The sequence below is a fragment of the Armigeres subalbatus genome, chromosome 2 (assembly GCF_024139115.2).
Source record: "Armigeres subalbatus isolate Guangzhou_Male chromosome 2, GZ_Asu_2, whole genome shotgun sequence".
NCBI classification, from domain to species: domain Eukaryota; kingdom Metazoa; phylum Arthropoda; class Insecta; order Diptera; family Culicidae; genus Armigeres; species Armigeres subalbatus.
The window spans coordinates 108,237,429-108,259,094 of NC_085140.1; the positions used below are offsets into that span (position 1 = coordinate 108,237,429).

The window sequence follows — 21,666 nt, forward strand, 5'->3', positions numbered from 1 at the left end:
AGAATTTGTCGTGCTTACCCAGTGGGGGGCTTGCGAAGGCCGGTACAAATCATCCGTCAAGTTTACTCCATCTTATCATACACAAAGGTTTCCCACTGAACTGACAGAAACGGGATTGAAAAGATTCACTATAATAACAGAGTCGCAGAACGGAATGAAAAGATAAATGTAATCTCTTCTTCTCCGTCGACGTAACCGTCGTTGGTGACCATGGTTTCCCGCCCTCGTGTTGCATTGCTCCCGGCCCGGTGGTAGTCACCCACTTGAAATTTGACAAGATTATTCCTGGAAGTGGGACTACGATTACACAAGCTAGCGTGTGGCGGTAAAGAGCATCCCGAATGGGTTCAGGGAGAGCAACTGTTCGCCTGGTTCTGGCAAAGCATATAGGGAATGTAGTTTGGGTAATCTCCTGTTCGTTCGTTTGAAAAGGTAACGTTTTTGATTTTCTTGATATTCGTATGATGTCTATGAAAATTGAATGCACGGAAAGCGTTTTAAAACCATATGCACTGTGTGTATAGTATGTTCAAGGCTTAGCTTGAAACGTCAGCCATGCATGGTGAAAATAACGAACCGTGAAGCATCGCTGATAGATTTGTTCGCAGAATGGAAATAGTTTTGTTTTTACTTATTTTTTTAACTACTAATCTATTACATGTATTCATCTCTTAGACTAGGTGTTCCGTGTTTGATTAACACTATCATCCTTATTTGCTATGATACATTTTTAGTTAACACATTAATTAACACATTCCAGTTGCCTTTGGCATTCAAGATTTCTCGTCTGGTTTAAATGAACCATGTAGGAGTCCAGGCTTGACAAAACTCCTCACGCTAGAGTCAAATAAATCAATATCGGCAAAGTGCTGCCTTCGCATCCTCAAAATTGATTGAAAGCGTAAAAAAGCAGAGGTATAAAAAACCTAAAAAACAGAGTGAGGAAAAGCAAAATGAAAACACATGTGAGTGAGGCGTCGGGCGAAAGAGCACTCATTGAGCCTCCGGAGCGACGCTTTGTATGTGAAAAAAATCTTGGAAGCTGTTTTGAGTGTGAGTGTAAGTGAGTGACGCACCACAAGAAAAAGATGAACAGATAGACTCGCTCTTGTTTTGCGGCGCACAAGCTCGCACGCTTAAAATCAATAACACAGAGATGTGTTTGCATCACACAAAACGGACCTAATGCGGAACATCCCCTAGATGAGCGATAGTTACACAGCCACAAAAATAGCTCGTGTGGTTTTATTGAAGCTTGGATTTCAATATTTTCAACAGTATTTGGTTCCTCATGAAACAAGGAATCTGTACAAACGTTAACATGTTGAAAAGGACCGTTATCACGACCGTACGAGGCATTTTTGTGCCTGTGTAACTGTCGCTCATCTAGGGGATGTTCCGCATTAGGTCCGTTTTGTGTGATGCAAACACATCTCTGTGTTATTGATTTTAAGCGTGCGGGTTTAATGTTGCGCAATGTTGTGAGTTTTGATGCTTATTTCTGCTCCTCAAAAAAAAACTCTTGCTCTTGCTCATTTTCTACTCGACGAGGAGTTTTTGGCAAGCCTGTGTACTGCCGTTCTACGCATAACTGTCCCATGTACATAGGAAATCCCAGCAAACATGGGACAAATATGTGTATGACGGCAGTGTAGGACTTACAATGTTTTTAACTGAACCTTCCGGGATTAGCACTGTTGTAAAAAGTACAACACATTCACTAAAAGTGAGATATCTTTTCCATCAGTTGACCAATTTGCACCAAACCACCATGTATTCCTCACAAAATTAGTTCTTTATCGACTGGGAAGAAATCAAAAGTGATTCGATAGAAGGCTCGGGTATATATAACTAAATAAAAGGCTCATGTGCACAAGGAAAAGTGACCAACAGGGAATCAATATTCGAGCAATGCCTACTTTTTGTCATCAACAGAGTTTGTTACTGGCAAACGCACCTCGCCACAAGCCTTTACTGCCGCTAACCGCAAGTCAGACTTATCTGTATATGGATGTCATATCCAGATAAGTCTGACTTGCGGTTAGCGGCAGTTTATCAGAAGCCAAACCAGGGTTTGCAGAAATCGCTCTCAATAGATAACGAACAACGATAAAAGAGAGGCAAAAACTGTTCCGAATCATAACAAGTCATGATAACAAATTTATCAAACTTGTATACAAGTGCGAAAAAACAAAATCGGATAGGCAGCCCCCACAGAAAAATGGTCATTCTCGCTTTGTTTTCGCTCCTTTCGTGTTGGTTACTGCACAGATGTGTAGAACAAGTAGAAATGCATCATCAGAGCCAGTGCTTCCCGCATTTTGAGCTTTCTAAAAGAAATTTATCATGGGGTATAGCATCCCGAATCAGTTCTCTATCATGACAGCTTGCGAAAAAAGTTTCTCGCGGTATGCTACATATCGTATACAGAGATGATAAGTGAGAGACTTGCTCTTTCTCTTTAGTATTCAATCCCTGAGCCAAACACAATATGACAAGAATCATTTCCCTTGCATGCCCTGCAATTTCCGAGAACACGATGCTATTTTTGTAATCAGATTCTCGAATATTTCCATAAAAGCAAAAACTACGATAGCATAACACCGAAATTTGCTTTATAGATAATGCAAAATTACGGAATGAAAAGTTAGCAAGTTCTCACTCATCTATGACCGCAGGTGGCAACCAGAGAGCCTTCCGGAACCCCCATAACGTCCAAAGAAATTGTCATTTTGTACAGTTCGACCTAGAGCAGCGCAATGTTCTCTAAACCGACGGTGATCTTAGAGTTAATTCACAGTTCTTACTCAGTAATTACCGCAGGTGACCACCAGACGGCCTTCCGAAGAATCCAGAACGATCGTAAAAATGGTATTTTGTTTCTAAACCGTTTCTGACGGTGATCATAGAGATAATTTGCCGTTCTTATCCAGATATGATAACAGGTGGCCACCAGACGGCCTTTAGAAAAATCCAGAACGACCGTAAAAATGGCCATTTTGGAAAATTCGCCCTAGAGCAGTCCATTTTTTTTTCTAAAACCTTTCTGATGGTGATCTTAGAGCTAATTCTTACTCACCAATGACCGCAGGTGGTAAAAGTCATTTTGTAAAGTTTGTCCTAGAGCAGCTCAATTTTGATGTAAACTACTTCTAAGGAGAAAGGCTCGGAGGCAGGGTGTAAAACGAAAATTTCCAAACCGTCTCGGAACCGTCACGAAAATAGATGAGATTTCAAACGCTAATAGCTCCTTCATCTTATGGTGAATTTCCTTATCAATCGACTCGGAAACTGTCCAGCATTTTTTCAAGACCATTGAAACTATTGATTATAATTTGGAGAACTACAACGTCAGTATCAAACTAATTTGGACTGCACATAACACGCAAGGGCTCACGAGACTTGGGTGGACATTCTGGATTGATTCCGATTGGTTACCAGGCGTAGCTTACCTGCTAGACCAAATGATATGAACTCCAGAATAATTTGGAAATCCTAAAACATGTGCATTAAACTAACTTGAACGGCATATAATAGGCAAGGGCGCTAGGTATGATCATGCTTGGGTTGATTTTGGTTTGATATCAGGCGGAGTTGACCTGGTAGACCAATTGATATGAAATCCAGAAAGAACAATATGGAGAAACTAGAACATCTGTATCAAACAAATAAATACGCAAGGGCTTTAAGGGCTTGCAGGGACAAGCTGGGTTGATTTCCGTTTTGAAGTTCTTCTTCTCATATTGAATTTGGTAAATCGAAATATTCTACATTTTAAATGACAGCTTTCGTACTCCAGCCGATCTAGCAAAAAAAAAAATAGAACCCCTATAGAAACATAACAGACTAGCAAACTGCAGGAAACTAAATGAGGTGGACTAGACAACCGTGAAAGAATTGTGCAAATTGCTTAGAAGACGCCCGGGAGCCTGCTGTTTGAAATCTAGATCGCAGTATACGACATGTTAACGAAGAACATGTACTTCCCAACATGCAATTAGGCTCAGGTTTCCCATAATACAAGTTCCATAGAAATGCTTGCACACTTGTTTATTTATTCAATAAAAATAATGAGATAAAATTTGCGGTGAAAGTTTAGTTACAAGATGAACCATCGCACAAATGTACCATGCGTCTCCATATGCTTTATGCTTATATGCTGCTGAACAGTTTTCAAAATCCCTACCTATCGTTTCCCCTGGGAGGCCTATTTTTGCCTGAAAAACAATCATGAGACATTCAGATATCGTTATAACTGATTATCGTAATAACTTAGTATTTTAACTTATCTGAACATGCAATCATGCAAACATGCAAGTGACTTCAACGCCGTTGAAGCGATGATCCTCTGCCTAATTTGTGTCCAAATAATCTCGGAATTTTCCCAATCAAACAACAAACGCCAGTGACCAGTCGATTTAAGAGGTCGAAAATTACAAATGCAACACATGAGCATCGCGAATACAAATTTACTGTCGTGTTATCAATGCTAAATCCTTGAAAATTTCAATTCTTTACAAACCCAGTTGGATGGTTCTTGCGCTCTACTTGTGTGCGGTCATTCGCACAAAAAGTAGAACAATAAAACCAGAACAAAGACCGCGGTCGAAGGAAAAGTGTAGGGGGGGGAACATTCCAAAGTGCGCTCCTTAAACTTTTTCGATGTTTTCACCAACAAAAACGAAAGTATCGAACCATTTCAACGTGTAGATGCAAAATGGGTTTTTATGACTTTCTAACACATTTAAAATAAGTTTTAAAAATAGGCCTGGGACAAAACCTTGGGCCTGGATGTTGTGAAATGACTCAATTGCATGTAAAATAATGGTAAACGCATGGTGGTTTGTTTTCTCTTAATGGATTGAACGACAATCTTACGGGTAAGGTGAATAATTCACAAATCGTTGAATTTAGGTAAAAATGAAAAGAATGAATAAGCAATAATGCATTGTAATTGTAATATTCGCTCATAAATAACACGATCCTGTGGCATAAACTACGTAAAACAGTTCAGTGCATTTAAATTTAAAGTGCCATCAGTCAATTACAAACTTCAGCTCCGAAATGTTATTGCGGCATTTACTAAATTTCATGGATCTTTGATGATTGGCTGATAAAAGTGGAGTAGCAATTAGACCTGTGCGCCGCCGCCGACGATTTTCTCATGCCGCCGCCGTCATCAAAAGAGAATCGGCGCGCCGCCATATGAAAATTGACCACACATTTATCTAGCTCCTGTCGGAAATACATATTTTCAGCCAAGTTCATATGACAATTATCTTCTTCACAATCATGCAGCATTTATTCTCAATTCCAATAAAGTGTAGACCTAACAAAATAGAAAGTTGATGAAGACATTAATTCATTAAAAATAGGCTTATTCAGCTAAAAAGGTACCTTATTCAGCCTGCATTGTCCACACCACGTATGCTCGGTCATACAAAACAATATTTGTTCAAGCAAAAGGCACCTGACATTTATCTTCTTCTTCTTCTTATTGGCATTACGTTCCCACACTGGGACAGAGCCGCCTCGCAGCTTATTTATTAAGCACTTTCACAGTTATTAACTGCGAGGTTTCTAAGCCAGGTTACCATTTTCGCATTCGTATATCATGAGGCCCCACCTGAAATTTATATACTCAGCAAATAAGGGAAATTGTTCTTCAGGAAATCAAGGAATTGCTCTTAGAACTTCTTCGGCAGTACGTACTAGAATATTTCCGTCTGAAAATGTTTCAGAATTTCATTCAAAAATTGTTTGGAAACTGGACAATCTTTTTTAGAAATTCTTTATGAACTAATATGTCTACATTTAAAATTTCTACAGAAACTCTTTTGGAAATTCCTTCGTAAATTCCTTTCTCGGGAAATCCACACGAAATACGTTCAACAATTTATATAAAAAATTCTGATGAGTTTCAAACCAAGAATTCAATTGCGAATTTCTTCGAGAAATACTTCATGCATTGCTCATTTAAATCTTTTTTGAATTCCTTTGGATATTCCAAAAAAAAATCCGTCGTGAATTCTTCTTGAAAGAGGAATTTCCCGAAGCAGTTCCTCGAGGAATTTTCTAGAGAAATTTCCAGGAAAACATATGGAGATATTTCTGGAAGAGTTCTTGAAGGAATTTTCGCGAATATTCTCGTAGGTTTTTTTGGACATTGCTAAAGAAGTCTCTGAAGAAAAAGAGGGAGATTTTTCGGAGAATTTCCCGGAAACATCCTGTAAGGTTTTCTGGGCGAAATCTTGGAAAAATTCTGAAGAAGTTTTCGTGGAAATTGCCCGGAATTCAAGGAGAAATTTGGGAAGGAGTTCTTAGAAAATTTTTCGGAAAAATTAAATTTCCGGAGAACTTATTTCCAGAATAATTTATTTGTAAACGACTTTCCGGGAATTTCTGGAAGAATTCCCAGAGCAATGCGCATAAGATTTTCTAGACCAAGATTTTCCGGAAAAAATACCGGGAGGTGGGTTTAGTAAAATTCCATGTGAATTTCAGAATTCAGAAGAAATATCTGAGGAGTTTGCGAAGTAATTTATGAAGTGTTCTTGGAAGAGTTTTTTTAGAGGAACTCCAGAGACAATTTCAGGAGAAATTCTATGAGTAATTATTTAAGAAGTAACAAGACTTCTCGGGGATTTCCAGAGCAAACATCATGAAGCATTCACATAGGTACTGCTGAACGAATTCCTGAAATTTTTTTGTAGGAACTACCGCAAGAAATCCTAGTGGCACTTCCGGAGAAATTCCTGGTAGAATTCCTGGAGGAACTTCCGGAGGAATTCCTGGAAGAACTTCCGGAGGAATTGCTGGAGGAACTTTCGGAGGAATTCCTGGAGGAACTACCGGAAGAATTCCTGGATGAACTTCCGGTAGGAAATCCTGGAGGAACTTTCGGAGGAATTCCTGGAGGAACTTTCGGAGAAATTCCTAGAAGAACATCCGGAGGAATTCCTAGAGGAACACTCGGAGGAATTTCCGGATGAACACCCGGAGGAATTCCTGGAGGAACTTCTGCAGGAACTTCCGGAGGAGCTACTGGAGGAACTTCCGGAGGAGCTCCTGGAGGAAGTTCGAAGGAACTCCTGGAGGAACTTTCGGAAGAATCGCTGGAGGAGCTTGCGGAAGAATCGCTGGAGGAACTTTCGGAAGAATCGCTGGAGGATCTTGCGGAGCTATTCCTGGAGGAACTTCTGAAGGAACTGCCGGAGGAACTTCCGGAGGAAATCTTGGAGGAACATTCGGAGCAATTCCTGCCTCTTCCCCTACCGTCGACCAACAACAGCTACATTGATGGATGCCCCCACCAGGGTTAGTACAAGTGAAGTTTTTTTTTCTAATCTTTATTAAGGGGACATTCAGTCCTAGACTGGCTCGTCTCCGGTTCTACGTGAAGTTAAACGATTTATAATGATATCGGAAATGCTAATATCATCTTCCGAACTTAGACGTACATGTTCATGATAGAGTTAGAGGTGAAAGTATCGATTTGGTGGTCCCTTTCCCCCTTCATACGAGAGTTTGGCAGAAGGAAGGTCGTGAGATTTATACCATCACAAATATTGCCCTCCGCTCGCACTTCTATAAAAAAAAACATGCTTCATGCCTGCCGCATCCTTCCGTATAATTAGTCGTAATTATAATTCCGCAATTAGCGCCGCAAAAGTTCTAAGCTCTCGGCATTTCGGTAATCCAGAAATTAAATATGATCGTTCTGACAATTCGACGGACTGGCTGGACTTAAGTGTCCACTTAAACCAACAACCATACGACAATGTTTGACGGAACCGCGATTGCTGCGACTGGAAGAGTAAATCCGTGAAATTCGCGAAAAGACGCGCAAATCGCGAAATTCGCGACTATTGTAACAGTTCTGCATTTGGCAAATAAAATGAACTAAATAATTATGCCAATTAATTGTTGATTCGTTCGCTAAATTCGTTAAAATAAGATATGGAATTGGTGCATCCGTATTTCTGCATTTATGATCAACACCATTGCAGATGTTTCGTGAAGTCAAACTCAATCGAACGGATGCAGAGTGCAGAGAGCAAGAACAGTTCAAAGCGGAGTGTGGAGACCGATTGGTTGCCGGTCGATTGGTAATTTTAAAATTCATGAGAAGCCAATTGCTCTATAACGAAAATAGATTTCGATTATGGAACAAGCTAATCTAAATATGCTGCATTATTCACATTTGTAAATTTTGACGAATTGTCGGTACTCGGTTTTAGCAGGGAATAAATTAAATTTAAAACACCATTTGTCAAGGGCATTTGATTTTCTAATCTAATCTAATACAAACGCAGCCAATACATCCTGAAAGTAATACACTTTGGAAGTCTCTGAAATGAATGTAGAGAATGAGTTGTAAATTAATTACCAACATAATAGGTAATAAAGTATTTTCTAATATACCTTTGAAATATTTTTCCGAAAATCCTTCTTTTGTTCTTGAAACTAGTCAGCACAGGAAAAGAAGGCAGAAAACCCAAACACCACTAAGATAACACCGAATACGGATCGGCAGGATCCGTAGTACGGATCCAGAAGCCAGTCAGAGACATACTTTTAAGTCTGAATGTTTTGCAGTAGAATATATCTATCGAATGGTTGTTTGTTTATCTTAGCAGATTGCAGGAAGAATCGCAAATCGTTGAATTTAAGGGAAAACGATGGGATTTTACTCATTTTTTTCCATTGCAGCTCTATAATGAATAACTAATATATCACGGAAACAAATGCATACCCACAATCATGAATAAAAAGTCATGAAATCATGAATCATGCCAGTTCATGAAATCATGATTATAATTCATGATTTCAGGAACATTATTCATGATACTGCGCAATCTTCAACAGTCGACAAAATGCATAACCGGTTATACTTCGAACACTCCTTTCGCAAGAAGTGAGAACGGCTGAAAGGTAGCACGCCAGACTCTCACTCGGTGTACTCGAGTTCAAAACCCCTGTTGAACTTTTTTTTATTTTTCGACCTCAACAACCAAATCGTAACGCATTGGTTGCGTTACGCGAAAATAAATCATGAAATCATGATTTATATTCATGGTTTATTTTCATAACATGAAAACACGTTGGATTCATGAAACCATGAATTATTTTCTCATTTCCGGGAACGGATTTTTACCCGTGAGAATTGTAATGGTAATGCAGACCCCATTCGATTTTTGCAACACGTTCGCTTCGTTTATGTTGCCAAAATCGAATGGTTTTTATGGTCTCATGATGCTTTACATTTCTTCACATGTTGTGACACTTTTTAACGCGGATTTTGGAATCTAAGCGTTTATCACGCAAATTTTGTTTGACGTGATTTTCTTCACGAATTTTTTTAAGCAGTTTTTAAGATCTAACTAGTTTTTCTACGAGGATTATGAGATTATTAGAAGCAATGTCAAAAATACAAAAAGATTAAAAAAAACCCAGATTAATCCACCTACAGTGAGATTTTGACCCTTCCTTAAGCCCCAAACGCAATACAACGGAACGGTGACGGAAACAGCAAATTTGACAGAAAATATATAGGCTAACTGTCAAATTTTCCGTTTCCGTCGCCGTTCCGTTGTATTGCGTTTGGGGCTTTAGTTATAAAGAATTTTTCCAGACTCCAGTATTTAAACCGAGATAAAACTACTCAGCTTCCCACGGTGATTTACCGTGAAGCTGACAAAATAATTGCCTACCCAAAGGCGGATGTCATGGGTTGAATGACAACTTAACGAATGATAACTTACTGTGCTTCAGCTACCGCTTGCCTATCTATAAGGCGCTCGTCGGATTGAATAACTATTGTGACATGGTTAGTAACTATCGTAACGGTGGTTTAATATATTGTACTCGTAATTTCCAGAGACCTCGATATTAATTAATCCAGAACTAACTAAATCAGTCATTGATCTGAGCGAAACTCAATAGCGTTCAATAATAACATATATTTCGCCTTATGGATGCCTAATTTGGTAAAACTAAACTTGTTCAATACCTTAAAAATGAGCGAGATTTTAATGGTAGTAAATTTCAGAATTTGCACACATACGCACACATACATACATACAAGTGATCTATTAGTGTCTCAAAACATGCTCACATTTGCTATCTAGCTTCCATTGAAGAAATTTTGAGAAATCCTTTCAATTTTTACGTTTTGCTTTCCTGAGAAGATTTTTTGTACATGCTTCTATATGTTCCTAAATTAAAATCATTTGTTTCTTTTGAAACAAATCAGAAAAATAGGCATAATTCCATGTTATATTATTTGTTATAATTATATTTTCAATGTGAAAGTGTATTTGTTTAAAATACCATACATTTTATTTAATAATTCACGAGATTTCTTGATAGATCAATACGTAACACACCTGCGTAACGCATACAAAGTGAAATTATAGACACTTCCGAAGGAAGGGTCAAAAATATATTGTCAGAATTTAATGGTTTTGTTGCCAAAATCGAATGGTCATTTTAGAGCCAGGCCATTTTCTTGAGCCAGTGCGTTTTGCACTGTTTTCCCCTACACATCAAAATTTTAAAAAATGAGCGCGTCACGAAAAAATGATATAATACTTTAGTAGCTTTAGTCGTTTATTTTGCAACCGATTTTTAATTTATTTTTTCTACCGATCGATTAGAAATTTACGTAAGAATCGATTTTTTTAATCTATCGAATTTTTGAAATTTTCATTTGCTGTGAAGCGTTACGGAGCCGAAATCGTTGTTTCATGATTCGCATACAATGACGTTAGTTTTAGGGAACAGAAAGACTCGCGGTTTGGTCGAGGTTGTAAGAATTAAATGCTTCCAATCAATTGAAGGGACGAACACGTTGGATGATCTATTAGATTCGTCCATAAATCTTATAGTAGGTTCGTATTCTACGTCTACAGTTTATACAGCCAATCATAGGGCTGTCTCTTGTAGTTTTGTCTTGGATATTTGCAAACGTTCCCGATGTAACAATTCTTTATCTAATAGATTGTTGGTATTATATAGCATTAAGCAATTCGCACAAATTCGTGTTTGGTACAAGCCTTGAATATTGTATGAAAATAGCATCGCTTTCATCCATTACCACAGATATCGATTTGGGGCTAACCACTTTCTCTTTTTGCGACACATTGCATACCTATATTATTTACATTTCGTATTCATAAAAAATACGATTGTTTATTGAAATATGAATATGAACGAAAAAACAGCTTTTCCGAAGCAAGAAACGTCCCTACGTAACCAACATGGAATCACGTTGAGACTGATGATTTTTAGGGAAATAGTTTGTGTTACACGTACAATTTTTGTACGTCTTGGAATTCAAATATGTCTCCAGCAGGAAAACTCTGCTCATTTGATTGCAGCATTTGTCTCCAGTTAGCAAAGGCGTAGGATTTCCGATCCGGAGATGGCTTCAATCAGATAAATTGTGCTTCCCACTCCCACAGCTGGCAGTAACATTGTCATCGAAATGTGTGTTTGTCAAAATTATTTTTTCTGAGTACTCACCGATCGAAGATCCGCGCCTCCTTCAGCACATTGCCCAGGTTGATGTAGGCGTCCAAAAAGTTCGGATCCAGGGCGACCGCCTTCTCGAAGTGGTGGATCGCCAGCCATATCTCGCCCTGGGCGTTGAACACGCAGCCCAGGTTGCTCCAGGCCACCGCGAAGTCCGGCCTGGTTTCGATCGCCTTCAGGTAGCATGCCTAGAGGTTTTGTTTTTTTGTGTGTGTTTTAGTTTCGTTTAACAAATCGCCATTTGTTTAGAAACGTTCAAGTAAAACAAATTTTCGTGCAATGAAATTTACGTGATTGTACCGGGATTGAGGAAAAAAGTAACGATTGATCGTAACAAATGAGGAACATTATTTTGGGAGGAGGAAAGAAAAAAGGGGAAAGAGAGAAAAAACATTTATTAGTAAAATTGATGACGGTGGCTGGGCACGATGCAAAATGAAATCAAATGAAAAAATGGAAACGATTTATTGGATTTAATCACCAGGAAAAAAGGCTATCAATCGACGAGATCAAAGAGAAAAAAAAATCGAAAACTTCGCAACTGTGGAAACAAACAAATCGCAATTAATCACTGCTTGCTCGACTGGATCTATCATCTGCAAAGGGAATTAGCCACTGTGGTTCATGTTTTCGTCTAAATTAATGGGACGGAAAAATATTTGTTCAATGATGGAAGGATAATTGTAGTTCATCTTATTTTGGGATAATTACAGTTCCACGAATCTTCATCATAGTATATTACCGTTCCCAAGCAGTGAACAGTCAATTTCCCGTTATATCACAGGGAAAGAAGTAAGGAAAACAATTCCACTGGATATTTGATTAGCAGCGGCATCATGTAACAGCTTATGTCCTTGGTCGAAAGCGCTTTTTCATCAGAAAGGCTTCTCATACAAAGTTTGTAAATAAATCCTAGAAAAAATCTACCGTAAAGGAAAACCGTTTCTCGAGCACTGCTGCCGACAGGGATGATGTCTACTGATGGCTAAAACTTCGTCATTTTCTTGCATGTGGTGCAAGATAAGAAAAATTCTTTAACGTTTCTCCTAAGTTCGAGGTTGCATATTGTTGTGGAACTTCCGGGAGGACGACGACGCATTAGATGTATGGTGCGCGGCAGCAAACGGACTTGGTTTCGAAAAGGTTTCAAACAGCAATAAATTTATGAATGCATCCGATAAATAAAATCTCAAACTAAAATATGAATCTAGGTGAAAATTTAATCTGTTTCAGGATGAATGGAGCAGCAACACCGGTCGATGCATCGGAGGGTGACGAAAAATGTTCGCTGGATGAAAACTTCTGGAATCGGCATGTCAAACAGGCAGGCAGCAGAGGAAGCCTATTTTATGTGCTTGGAAAGTGAAAGTTTGCTGATTGCGAAGGTGTTCAAAGGAAATCAAAATTAGGAAAAACGTGATGGTCAATTGGAATTTCCCGGAAATCCACGGTAAAGCGAAAAAAGGGAAGGGGAGAGGAGCTATTCAGAATCTAATCATTTTTGCCGATTAAGGACAACAGGGAATAATGTCAAATCAGAACAGACGTTAAACGAGAGAAAGCTTTTATGAATGTCAGTTTCTAGACTGTTGATTTACGGAATGCCCGTTTCCCAAACAATATCCGAAGAGTTGAATTGTAAGATAATTGATAATGAAGAGTGTAGAGTGAAGTTGCAAATAGGGAAGGGACAGTAAACAATGATGATGGGAGTTTGAGTTTGATATTATATATAAATTACGGTTGGGAGTGATATTATTATTACCGTAAGCAACTTTGATAGCCAGAGTAACATTGATCAGTTTAACCATTTTCAAGGAAAGGAATAAATTAACAAAACAAGTACTTGTTGTGAGTTAGTTATCTTAATCATGAGTAAATTTGCTGCTGAATGATATAACTTTCGGATGAATTTGTATTTCTTTTTCGCCAAAATTTGAAAATAAAATCAATATTGTTTGAACTCACCGCAAGCTACCAAAAAAGCACTCAAAGCAAGTATAATAAAAAAGAATTAGCTTGTACCTATAGTTATGTGATAAGTGGTTTGATGCATGGTTTTTGTTTCAAAATTTTGATTTGTATTGTTGAAAAACCAGATAATTACACTAGCGGTGATGATCTCTTTCTCGAAACAATCGATGCACATATCGCCTCAGCGTAAGAGATTTCAACTATAATTGCCTACCTTAAGGTCTAAGACGAGTGTAGTACTTTCCATTTAATTCCACTAGGTTTTGTTATCTTTACAGATACGTATTTCGACCTCAACTGTGAGGCCGTCTTCAGTGTCTCGTATTTGACTCGACTTAAGTAGACAGTTATAAGGTTGAAGACATTTCGCTAAAAGAGCTTAAACAATTTTTCTACCTTAAGGTGTTTGTAGACGCTTGCTCTTTAAATAAATGATTGATCAAAGTTACCCCAAATTGGAAAATAAAATAAAAAAAAACTCGGCAAAAAATATTTTTAAATCAAGTTTAAATTTATCAAATAATCAAGAACAACAGCCTTATACGTTCTACATCTAGCAGTACTCGTTTTAAAAATATGAAAAAAGCCATGATATCACTTACGGAAGAAATATTTACACTGACCCCACATATATGGGTCACTTAGTAACAATAATTAGTCACTCCATTTTGCATGCTGATCAAATGGAAATTACTCATATAAGTGTGTGACCCATGATTGTGGGGTTTGTGTACAAAACCATAAAAAAATATCAATGTTCCCCCGGATTACGGTATTATTATTATTGTCTTTATTAACGAGATTTTCAGCCCTAGGCCGGTTCATCTCGTGAAGGAGTAATATTTAATTTATAAGGTTTCAACTTGTTTGAGAGGTTTAATCACCGAGCTGCCAGTTTGAAGTTTTCATTGGCTTTAGTCGACACCCTAGCACGAACCAAGCTCAATGTAGAAGGGAGACGAAGCTAGTGAAAAATAGAACCGAAATATGTCACAAGCGAGCTAGTAGTAGGCGATGTTTGCGTTGAACGAACGCTTTGAAGTCAATTACGAATATACGACTTTTTTTATGGAGTAACGAAACGCAGCGAAGTATAGAGCTGACAGTTGCGACATCCAGATCAGGAATGCATAACAAAATTATAACAAGGAAGTTATTTATTTCAGAAAAATATTGTAACAAAATTTGTAATAAATTTGATTAGTTATGGGAAATCGCCAAATGTTGAACAGCTAATTTCTTCGCCTATTGTTGAACTCCCATAAGAAATGCACGTGCGTTCAACATTTGGTGAAGAAATCCGTTCGACATTTGGTGAATTGCCATAGTTTCCTATGTATTCCTATTCCTCTACCCGTAACATAATTATAACAGAGGCTGATACTTTAATATCAACATTATATGGTACAAAAATCCACATCAAAGGTAATTGCCTTTTTTATGGATAAAAATCCGGTACGCTACAACTGACGAATCCATAATGTCTGTGTAAAAAATGTAGGCAATTTAAAAAAAAAACAAGCATAACTAATGTTGTTATAATTTTGATATGAACTTAAAATAGTCAAAGATACATTTCTCGCTTAACTTTTCAAAAGTACCAAAGTAACATTTTTTATAACACACGTTGTTTTAACTAATAACCATTGCTATAATTGAGTAAAAAGGTTGATATGCTTTGCTGATCGGGATTCCCAAGCCTTATCGCAAAGACCGGCCCAATCTTGTAGCCTAGCGTCGAAAAAATAAAGAACCTAAAAACAAAAGTTTAAAGAACTCAACTTTGAGTACGAAGTTCAAATTTTTAACTTAAAAGTAAATAGAGAGTGAATGCTAGTAATGGACCCCGTGCGTATAATGGACCTCCTGAACAAAATCCCAAATTAAACGCTAGAATCTACAATTTTCTGCAAACTTCCGTCGGGTGAAGTTGCTTCATGTAACAGGACAGCAGTTTCATACATTTGTTATGGAAAGGGAAGCAGGAATTCAGATATATTAACTCATTTGTAAATGTAAATATGCTAAAGGGTCAATTACTAGCACACAAGGGGGGCGCAAGGAACATGTGGGAATGGAACATGTAAATCAAATGGGGGGACCATAATACGTATGTAAACAAACTCGACGTTACGTATTATGGACCCGGGGATGGCCATAATAGGCATGCTAGCTACAACATTTTAAAATGCTTTTTTATTGGTAAAAATGAATGTTTTGTCTAGTTTTATGTACGAAATACGATGCTGGTACCTGTTGCTTGTCATCTGGTGCAGCAGAATTACAATTTGTCAAGAGGCTCGCTCTAGCGGAGCAACTGAAGTAAAATTTAGTCGTTAAGGGGTCCATTACTAGCACTCACTCCCTAGTTTTCTCACTCCCTCTCATGAATGATATTATAAACAAAGAGAGCTGTTCCGTGGAAGAAGCCATATTTGAGTTGTTTTCACCATATTCTCAGGTGAGTGAAAATAACATAAATTTGAGTTGGTGAAACTTCAAAGTGGGTGAAAATTCAACACGGGAGTAAAGGCAAAGTACTCACTGGATTTTTTCGCATTTTACTTCTTTTTGGCTTGTTCCACGCAAGGGCGGATTTGAGTGAAAGGAACCATAAAGTGAGTTGTTTCACGGCTCCGTGCAGGTGCCGTTACAGTAGGTTGAAATGGTTCTTCTTAGGGATCCTACATTCAGAGATATGCGAAAGCGGCCATCTTGAGCCAATCGAGCATTGAGAACTGTCATAATCTGGTAAATCTGGTCTGTTAAAATAAGGTATTGCGATTTTGATGAAATAGATTTTATGAAAAGTTTTATCGAATAAACAATTAGTTTTTCTTTCGTAAGTAAAAGTAGTCTAGTTGATGCCTTATATCGTGTTCATTCGTATTGCTCTTTAATTTTATCGAAAATGCACTGCTAGAGGATAGACAAAATAATCAAAAAGTGTCTTCGAATGTAAAGTCATGTGCAAGCCTAAACATTTTTCAGTGCGGCAAGTGCTGGCAGCATTTGTTTACGAAAGTAACAGCGTTGCTAAATCGTCTGGAAAAGTATTCGCACATCTCTTAATATAGGATCCCTAGTTCTTCTTAATTGCGTCGATTCAGCTCTGAACAGGCATGCACAAAGAAACAGGCGTCTCGGTCGTTCAAAAATTATGTCACATGTTTTAGGGGGGAGGGGGTCTAAGAATTTGTGACAGTACATGTACTATGTATACAAAAAAGCGTGACAAAGGGGGAGGGGGGTCTAGAAATCCCAAAAAGTAGTGGACGTCATATTTGAATTACCTCTAACATATATTCCATCGTTCATCTTTTTAACAATTGTTTCATACTAAGTATACGTAAAGGCGATATGATCACTCCAAACCAAACTTTTGATAGAAGGCTTGGAGACCAATAGTGTTATATACAAATCCACCCAGCTGCACGAATTGAGGTGATGTCTGTTATGTGTGTATGTATGTATGTGTGTGTCGATGGGGATAGGGCACGATTTAAAAGGACAAGGTCCTGTACCGACCTCATATTTTTTGTATTTGTTTTGTTTAATATCTGCCAATATCAGTGATTCAAAATTGCTCACGCCGCGCCGGTTCAAATGTGTAGGAGTCTACATTATTCAATAGCATATTATTACAAGGCTAGACTGGATTAGGACAGGCCGAAAAGTTTGCGGCGGAAGTTACACAAACTTTCCGAAAATATTCTGATCACTCTGATCACGGAAACTCCGAAGTATCTCCATGGAAATTTCATAGAATCACAGCAGGTCATTGGGCTTGGCGTAGAGATAAGGCTCTGCCAACAGAAGTGACCTTCCAGAATGAACAGTTGGAAGATGTTACTGTGCAGGTGGGCCTTATCACCGCTGCCAAGTCTCAGTGTAGTATTGGCTAAGACCGAGGAGCGCTAACTTCCCCGAATGGTCTCCAGGAAAATTGAACAGAATTATTGAGGTACTGTGCACTCCCATGTTCAAGCATTCTGGCATCGTGAAGTTCATTCGGTTCATTCTCAACTTTTTTGATGCTTCCGACACAGTGTAGAAAATGGGCAACGCAGTTGTAATAATTATAGAGGTAAAATAAACTCGATAAAATCACGTTAAGGACAATCCTCACGGAATCCTAGTTTGAAAGTACTCGCGTTTTCTAGGGTTAAACCAAAACCAAACTTTTTATAGGAGAACCGTAGACCCATAGTGTTATATACCAATCGACTCAGCTCGACAAATTGAGGTGCTGTCTGTTTGTGTGTATGTATGTACGTGTGTGTATGTGTACAAAATTTTGTAGACACACTTTTTAAAACTTAGCATTGGCCGAATTACTCGCAACAATTTTCATTCGACGGGAAATCCTGTCCCATTGTTTGCTATTGAAAGTTGGCCAGATTGGACTATGGGATTAGAAGTTATAGCCAAAATACTATTTTCTATGCGCAAAACACGCTAAAAAACACTCACTCATATTTTTTAGTATTTTTTTTTTTGCACGAGAAAGGCTTTAACACCGCTAGGTGGATTAATGAGGGTTTTTTTTTTTTATTTTCAGAATGATATTCAGTTATATTCATGAGAATATAAGGTTAAATATTCTTAAAAAAGGATATTCATCATGAAATGCTCAAAATAAAGATTCCAAGTAGCCGAACCACTTTATTTCATGTACCGTTGTTGTTGTTTTACACTATACAAATATTTTGAACATGTTGGTCTGATGGGTGAGTGAACTTTTCCGCAGTAGCAGACAACAGTTCGCAAATTGTTTACAAAGAGATGGTAGAAAACTATTAAGGCTAATGAAGGCCAATTTGAGAAAAATACCAAAGGTACTTCAATGCGCCATTTTATACAACTCACAGTTTCAAGAACACACCCCACATCTCCCTTCTTACGGCAGATTACGAATGATATAACATTCTCTAACAATATTGTGTCAATTACCTTGAATGTTTAACCAAAGAGTCCTGTGAACAGTATCCGAAAAATGTTATTTTCCTGTTTTATTATGTGAGAACGATCAAAGTTAGTTTATAAAAGGGATTTGAAATAGTTATATCTGGTAAAATATGGTTTATGGATACGAATCATAATTAAAAGAAATCATCAAATATATAATGAATAGGTTGACCAGGCAAAAATTCCAAATATGGTTGTATGTTTCTCTTTTCACCTAAGCAATCAGCAAATAGAAAATACAAGCTAATATATATTGACCCAATAACGTAACTATTTTAAAGTTGTATCACTTTCTGTTTTTGAACGCATTCTGGTCAAAATATATTAACTTCAATATCTTACAAAAATAACAAGAACTACATCTACTGCCTGAAAGAAAGTTATGCAATAATATAAAAAGTGTCTCCAAGCCGCACATCCGTCCTGCTCCGCTGCATCTCGATGTCGCTGCTCCTCTCCATCGCTCTTAAATTAAGGTTGCTGAAATTTTGAAATTACCATAAATGTCAAGCCGTTTAAAAACTATTCAGAAAGAACATGTTTAATCTCAACCGGGAACGAACCGTGAACAATGATCTGCGATGCGCCAGTAATCGAGGCGCAGGAACAAGAATAAAAACGGAACCTTTGTGGCCCGGAATTAGCATGCCGAAATAACAACAACCGGAGAATCGTAAGTTAAGAAAAACTTCTTGGAACATCGGAACGAACCTACAGAACCGCCACTAGAAGAGATTAAACGTTTACAACTTGCAGAGATGAATGAAGGTTTTACGATACGAACATTTCTTTGCCGTTTCCGTTTAAAACATTCATCCATCGGTGGTAAGAGACTGCTCGTTGCAGTAAACTACCGAAAATGTTTCTGATCGTTTCTGATGATGCATTTTGTTGTTTGGGATGTGGAAACGTTAGTTCAACTGGGAATAGTTGAATTGTATCGAACACAATTAATTGAGCGGTTTGTATCTACAAATATAAAAAAAAATATTGAAAAAATCCTGGAATGGTTTCTAATAACAACATGGCTGCGATCTCTAGTGTATACAATTTGCATGTATTTTTATTACGCGAGGCTTCTTCCAGTATATTTGTTTAAAAAATAGTTTACAAAAAAGGAGTCTTATAAAAAAATAAGGGAGTATTACTTTTTCTGGCGCAATAAGCTGTTTTTCCAAAGTTTGTTATATTTCAAAACGTTAAGCAAATGTATTATATTACAAGCTGTAACACGAAATCTATAGTAATCCGCGAATATAGATTTCTCATTGTGAAACAAAACCTCACCAAGGAATTTAAACCTAGTTGATTCCGATTTATGATTGACACAATCGTTGATTATGACTAAACGCTTCTAGGATTGTAATTAATCTTTTTTTGCTATCGTTAACTGTTCGAACTTTGATCATTTCGTGATTCTTCATATTGTTCGAATAATTGTGCTTGATTAACCGCTCAGCAATTGTTAAACCGATTTCATACGAAAAAAAAATACCATAAACTATCAACAAAACGCACCATGACATGACGCAATTCTAATCTAGGAAATAGGTAAACCGGTCAGCAGACTGTATGGGTGGTCTCCAAAAAGTGCCCATCTTCGGCGGAATCGACAAACAAACCCAAAAAGGTTGGTACGCATTGAGAGGAAACTATATATGTAACTAAGAGAAAAATAATTGCAATCGTTCATGTTTGGCCTTCGATTGAGTCAGTTCCAGAAGGATGGGAATTGTGGAAGGTGAAATTAAAGTAACCAGCGAATCGATGCTGCCAAAATTTTGCAGTTCTGTACTGGACCTTTTTTGTCTATGAAACAAATTCCAACAATTCCGGCAGCATTGATGCACTTCTGTTAGTTCAATTGAGGGGTTCGCTAACCGGCGAGAAAATAGTGAGCTCAACTCCGGCCAAACACGTTACTTTACCTGTCGCCTTGAAACAGCTCCACTTGAGGTCTTAACTTAGTTCATTATTATTGTCTATACGGTCATTCGAAAACACAGGTGCTGTTTAGGGCGAATCGTCGGCTCCGAAATCGACTGTTCCCGACTGTCGTTCTCCCGGTTGATTGGTTGTTTGGGCGGTGGCATGTCTGCCTTGGGCGCATGGCTCGCTCTTTCATTGGCGGATGGCTTCAACCTGGCTCTAAGCTGTAATCAAATTAGCTCTATGTTGCGACGAAATACGCTGAAATCATTTAGGCGAGAATTCGATCAGTAGTTTTCTTGGTAGCAAAACGAAACAGAAAAGGATTACGCTCTCACTGAAAACCCATTTGGAATGAACAGTGAATGAACTCAAGGTGAGGTTTTCGAATGTGACAGAGAAAGAACGAAAAAGAGTAAATCGCGTTCATAAATTCCCACTCACTCACAATTTGTGGCCAACTGATAACACGTAAAAGGCGGCATCGAACTGTAAACTCGTCCCGAAGCTTATCTATCAGAAATCTAACTTCAAACTGAAAACAGATAATAGAAAACAAGGCACGGGTGTAATTGGTAACCCTCGCCACGAACCTACCTCTCCGCTCGATCCAGAGTGCAGTGCATCATACTTCGATGTTTTCGTATATTATGTTATAAGCACTGCTTGAAACAACATTGAGTATATTCACAGAAATAAATTAAGGACAGCCCAAGGACGAGTTCACAGCAGAACGATCCTTTTTTTCCCGAACGCGAGAGATGCGCTATTGCAAAAGTTAGCATGCAAGTTGTTAAGACCGATTTACCGAATAGACCGATTCTCGTCCACTCAGAGTATTTCACACAAACAAACAACAACTAAAACGTTTCAAAAATTAACTCCACGTCAAACCACGGTTTGCACTTTTTTCTTCGAATCCGACCTACCTTGGCCTCGTCTAACCTGCCCAAAGCCTTCAACAGGTTACCCAAATCACTCCGCACGCAGTAAAGGTCCTAAAAAGTGAGAAATCAAATCAATCAACAATGTCGTTCCTTGCCTATTCAACCCGTTGAGGGCACCTACCGGATTGTACTGGAGCGCGGTGACGTACGCTTGGACCGCCTGTTCCATGTCGCGAGCTGCTACTAACGCGGCCGCCAGGTTGATGTAGCCGTCGATGAAATCCGGCTTCAACCGAACGGCATGGCGGTAGTTTTCTAGGGCTTCTTGCAGCTGTCCACGCTCTTTGTACACGTTTCCCAGATTGCTGTAAAT

General features: G+C 38.2%; 1 protein-coding gene across 4 annotated transcripts in view; it reads right to left on the bottom strand.

Moving 5' to 3' along the window:
• LOC134210632 (UDP-N-acetylglucosamine--peptide N-acetylglucosaminyltransferase 110 kDa subunit) overlaps window positions 1-21,666 on the bottom strand; it is a 113,162-nt gene that overhangs the window by 56,884 nt on the left and 34,612 nt on the right. For all 4 annotated transcript variants that reach the window (XM_062686778.1, XM_062686777.1, XM_062686780.1 and 1 more), the window contains 3 exons: window positions 21,475-21,658; window positions 21,336-21,404; window positions 11,527-11,723 (listed from right to left, as the gene is read on the bottom strand). In XM_062686778.1, the coding sequence (XP_062542762.1) occupies window positions 11,527-11,723; window positions 21,336-21,404; window positions 21,475-21,658 (450 nt within the window). The remainder of the gene's footprint in view (window positions 1-11,526; window positions 11,724-21,335; window positions 21,405-21,474; window positions 21,659-21,666) is intronic.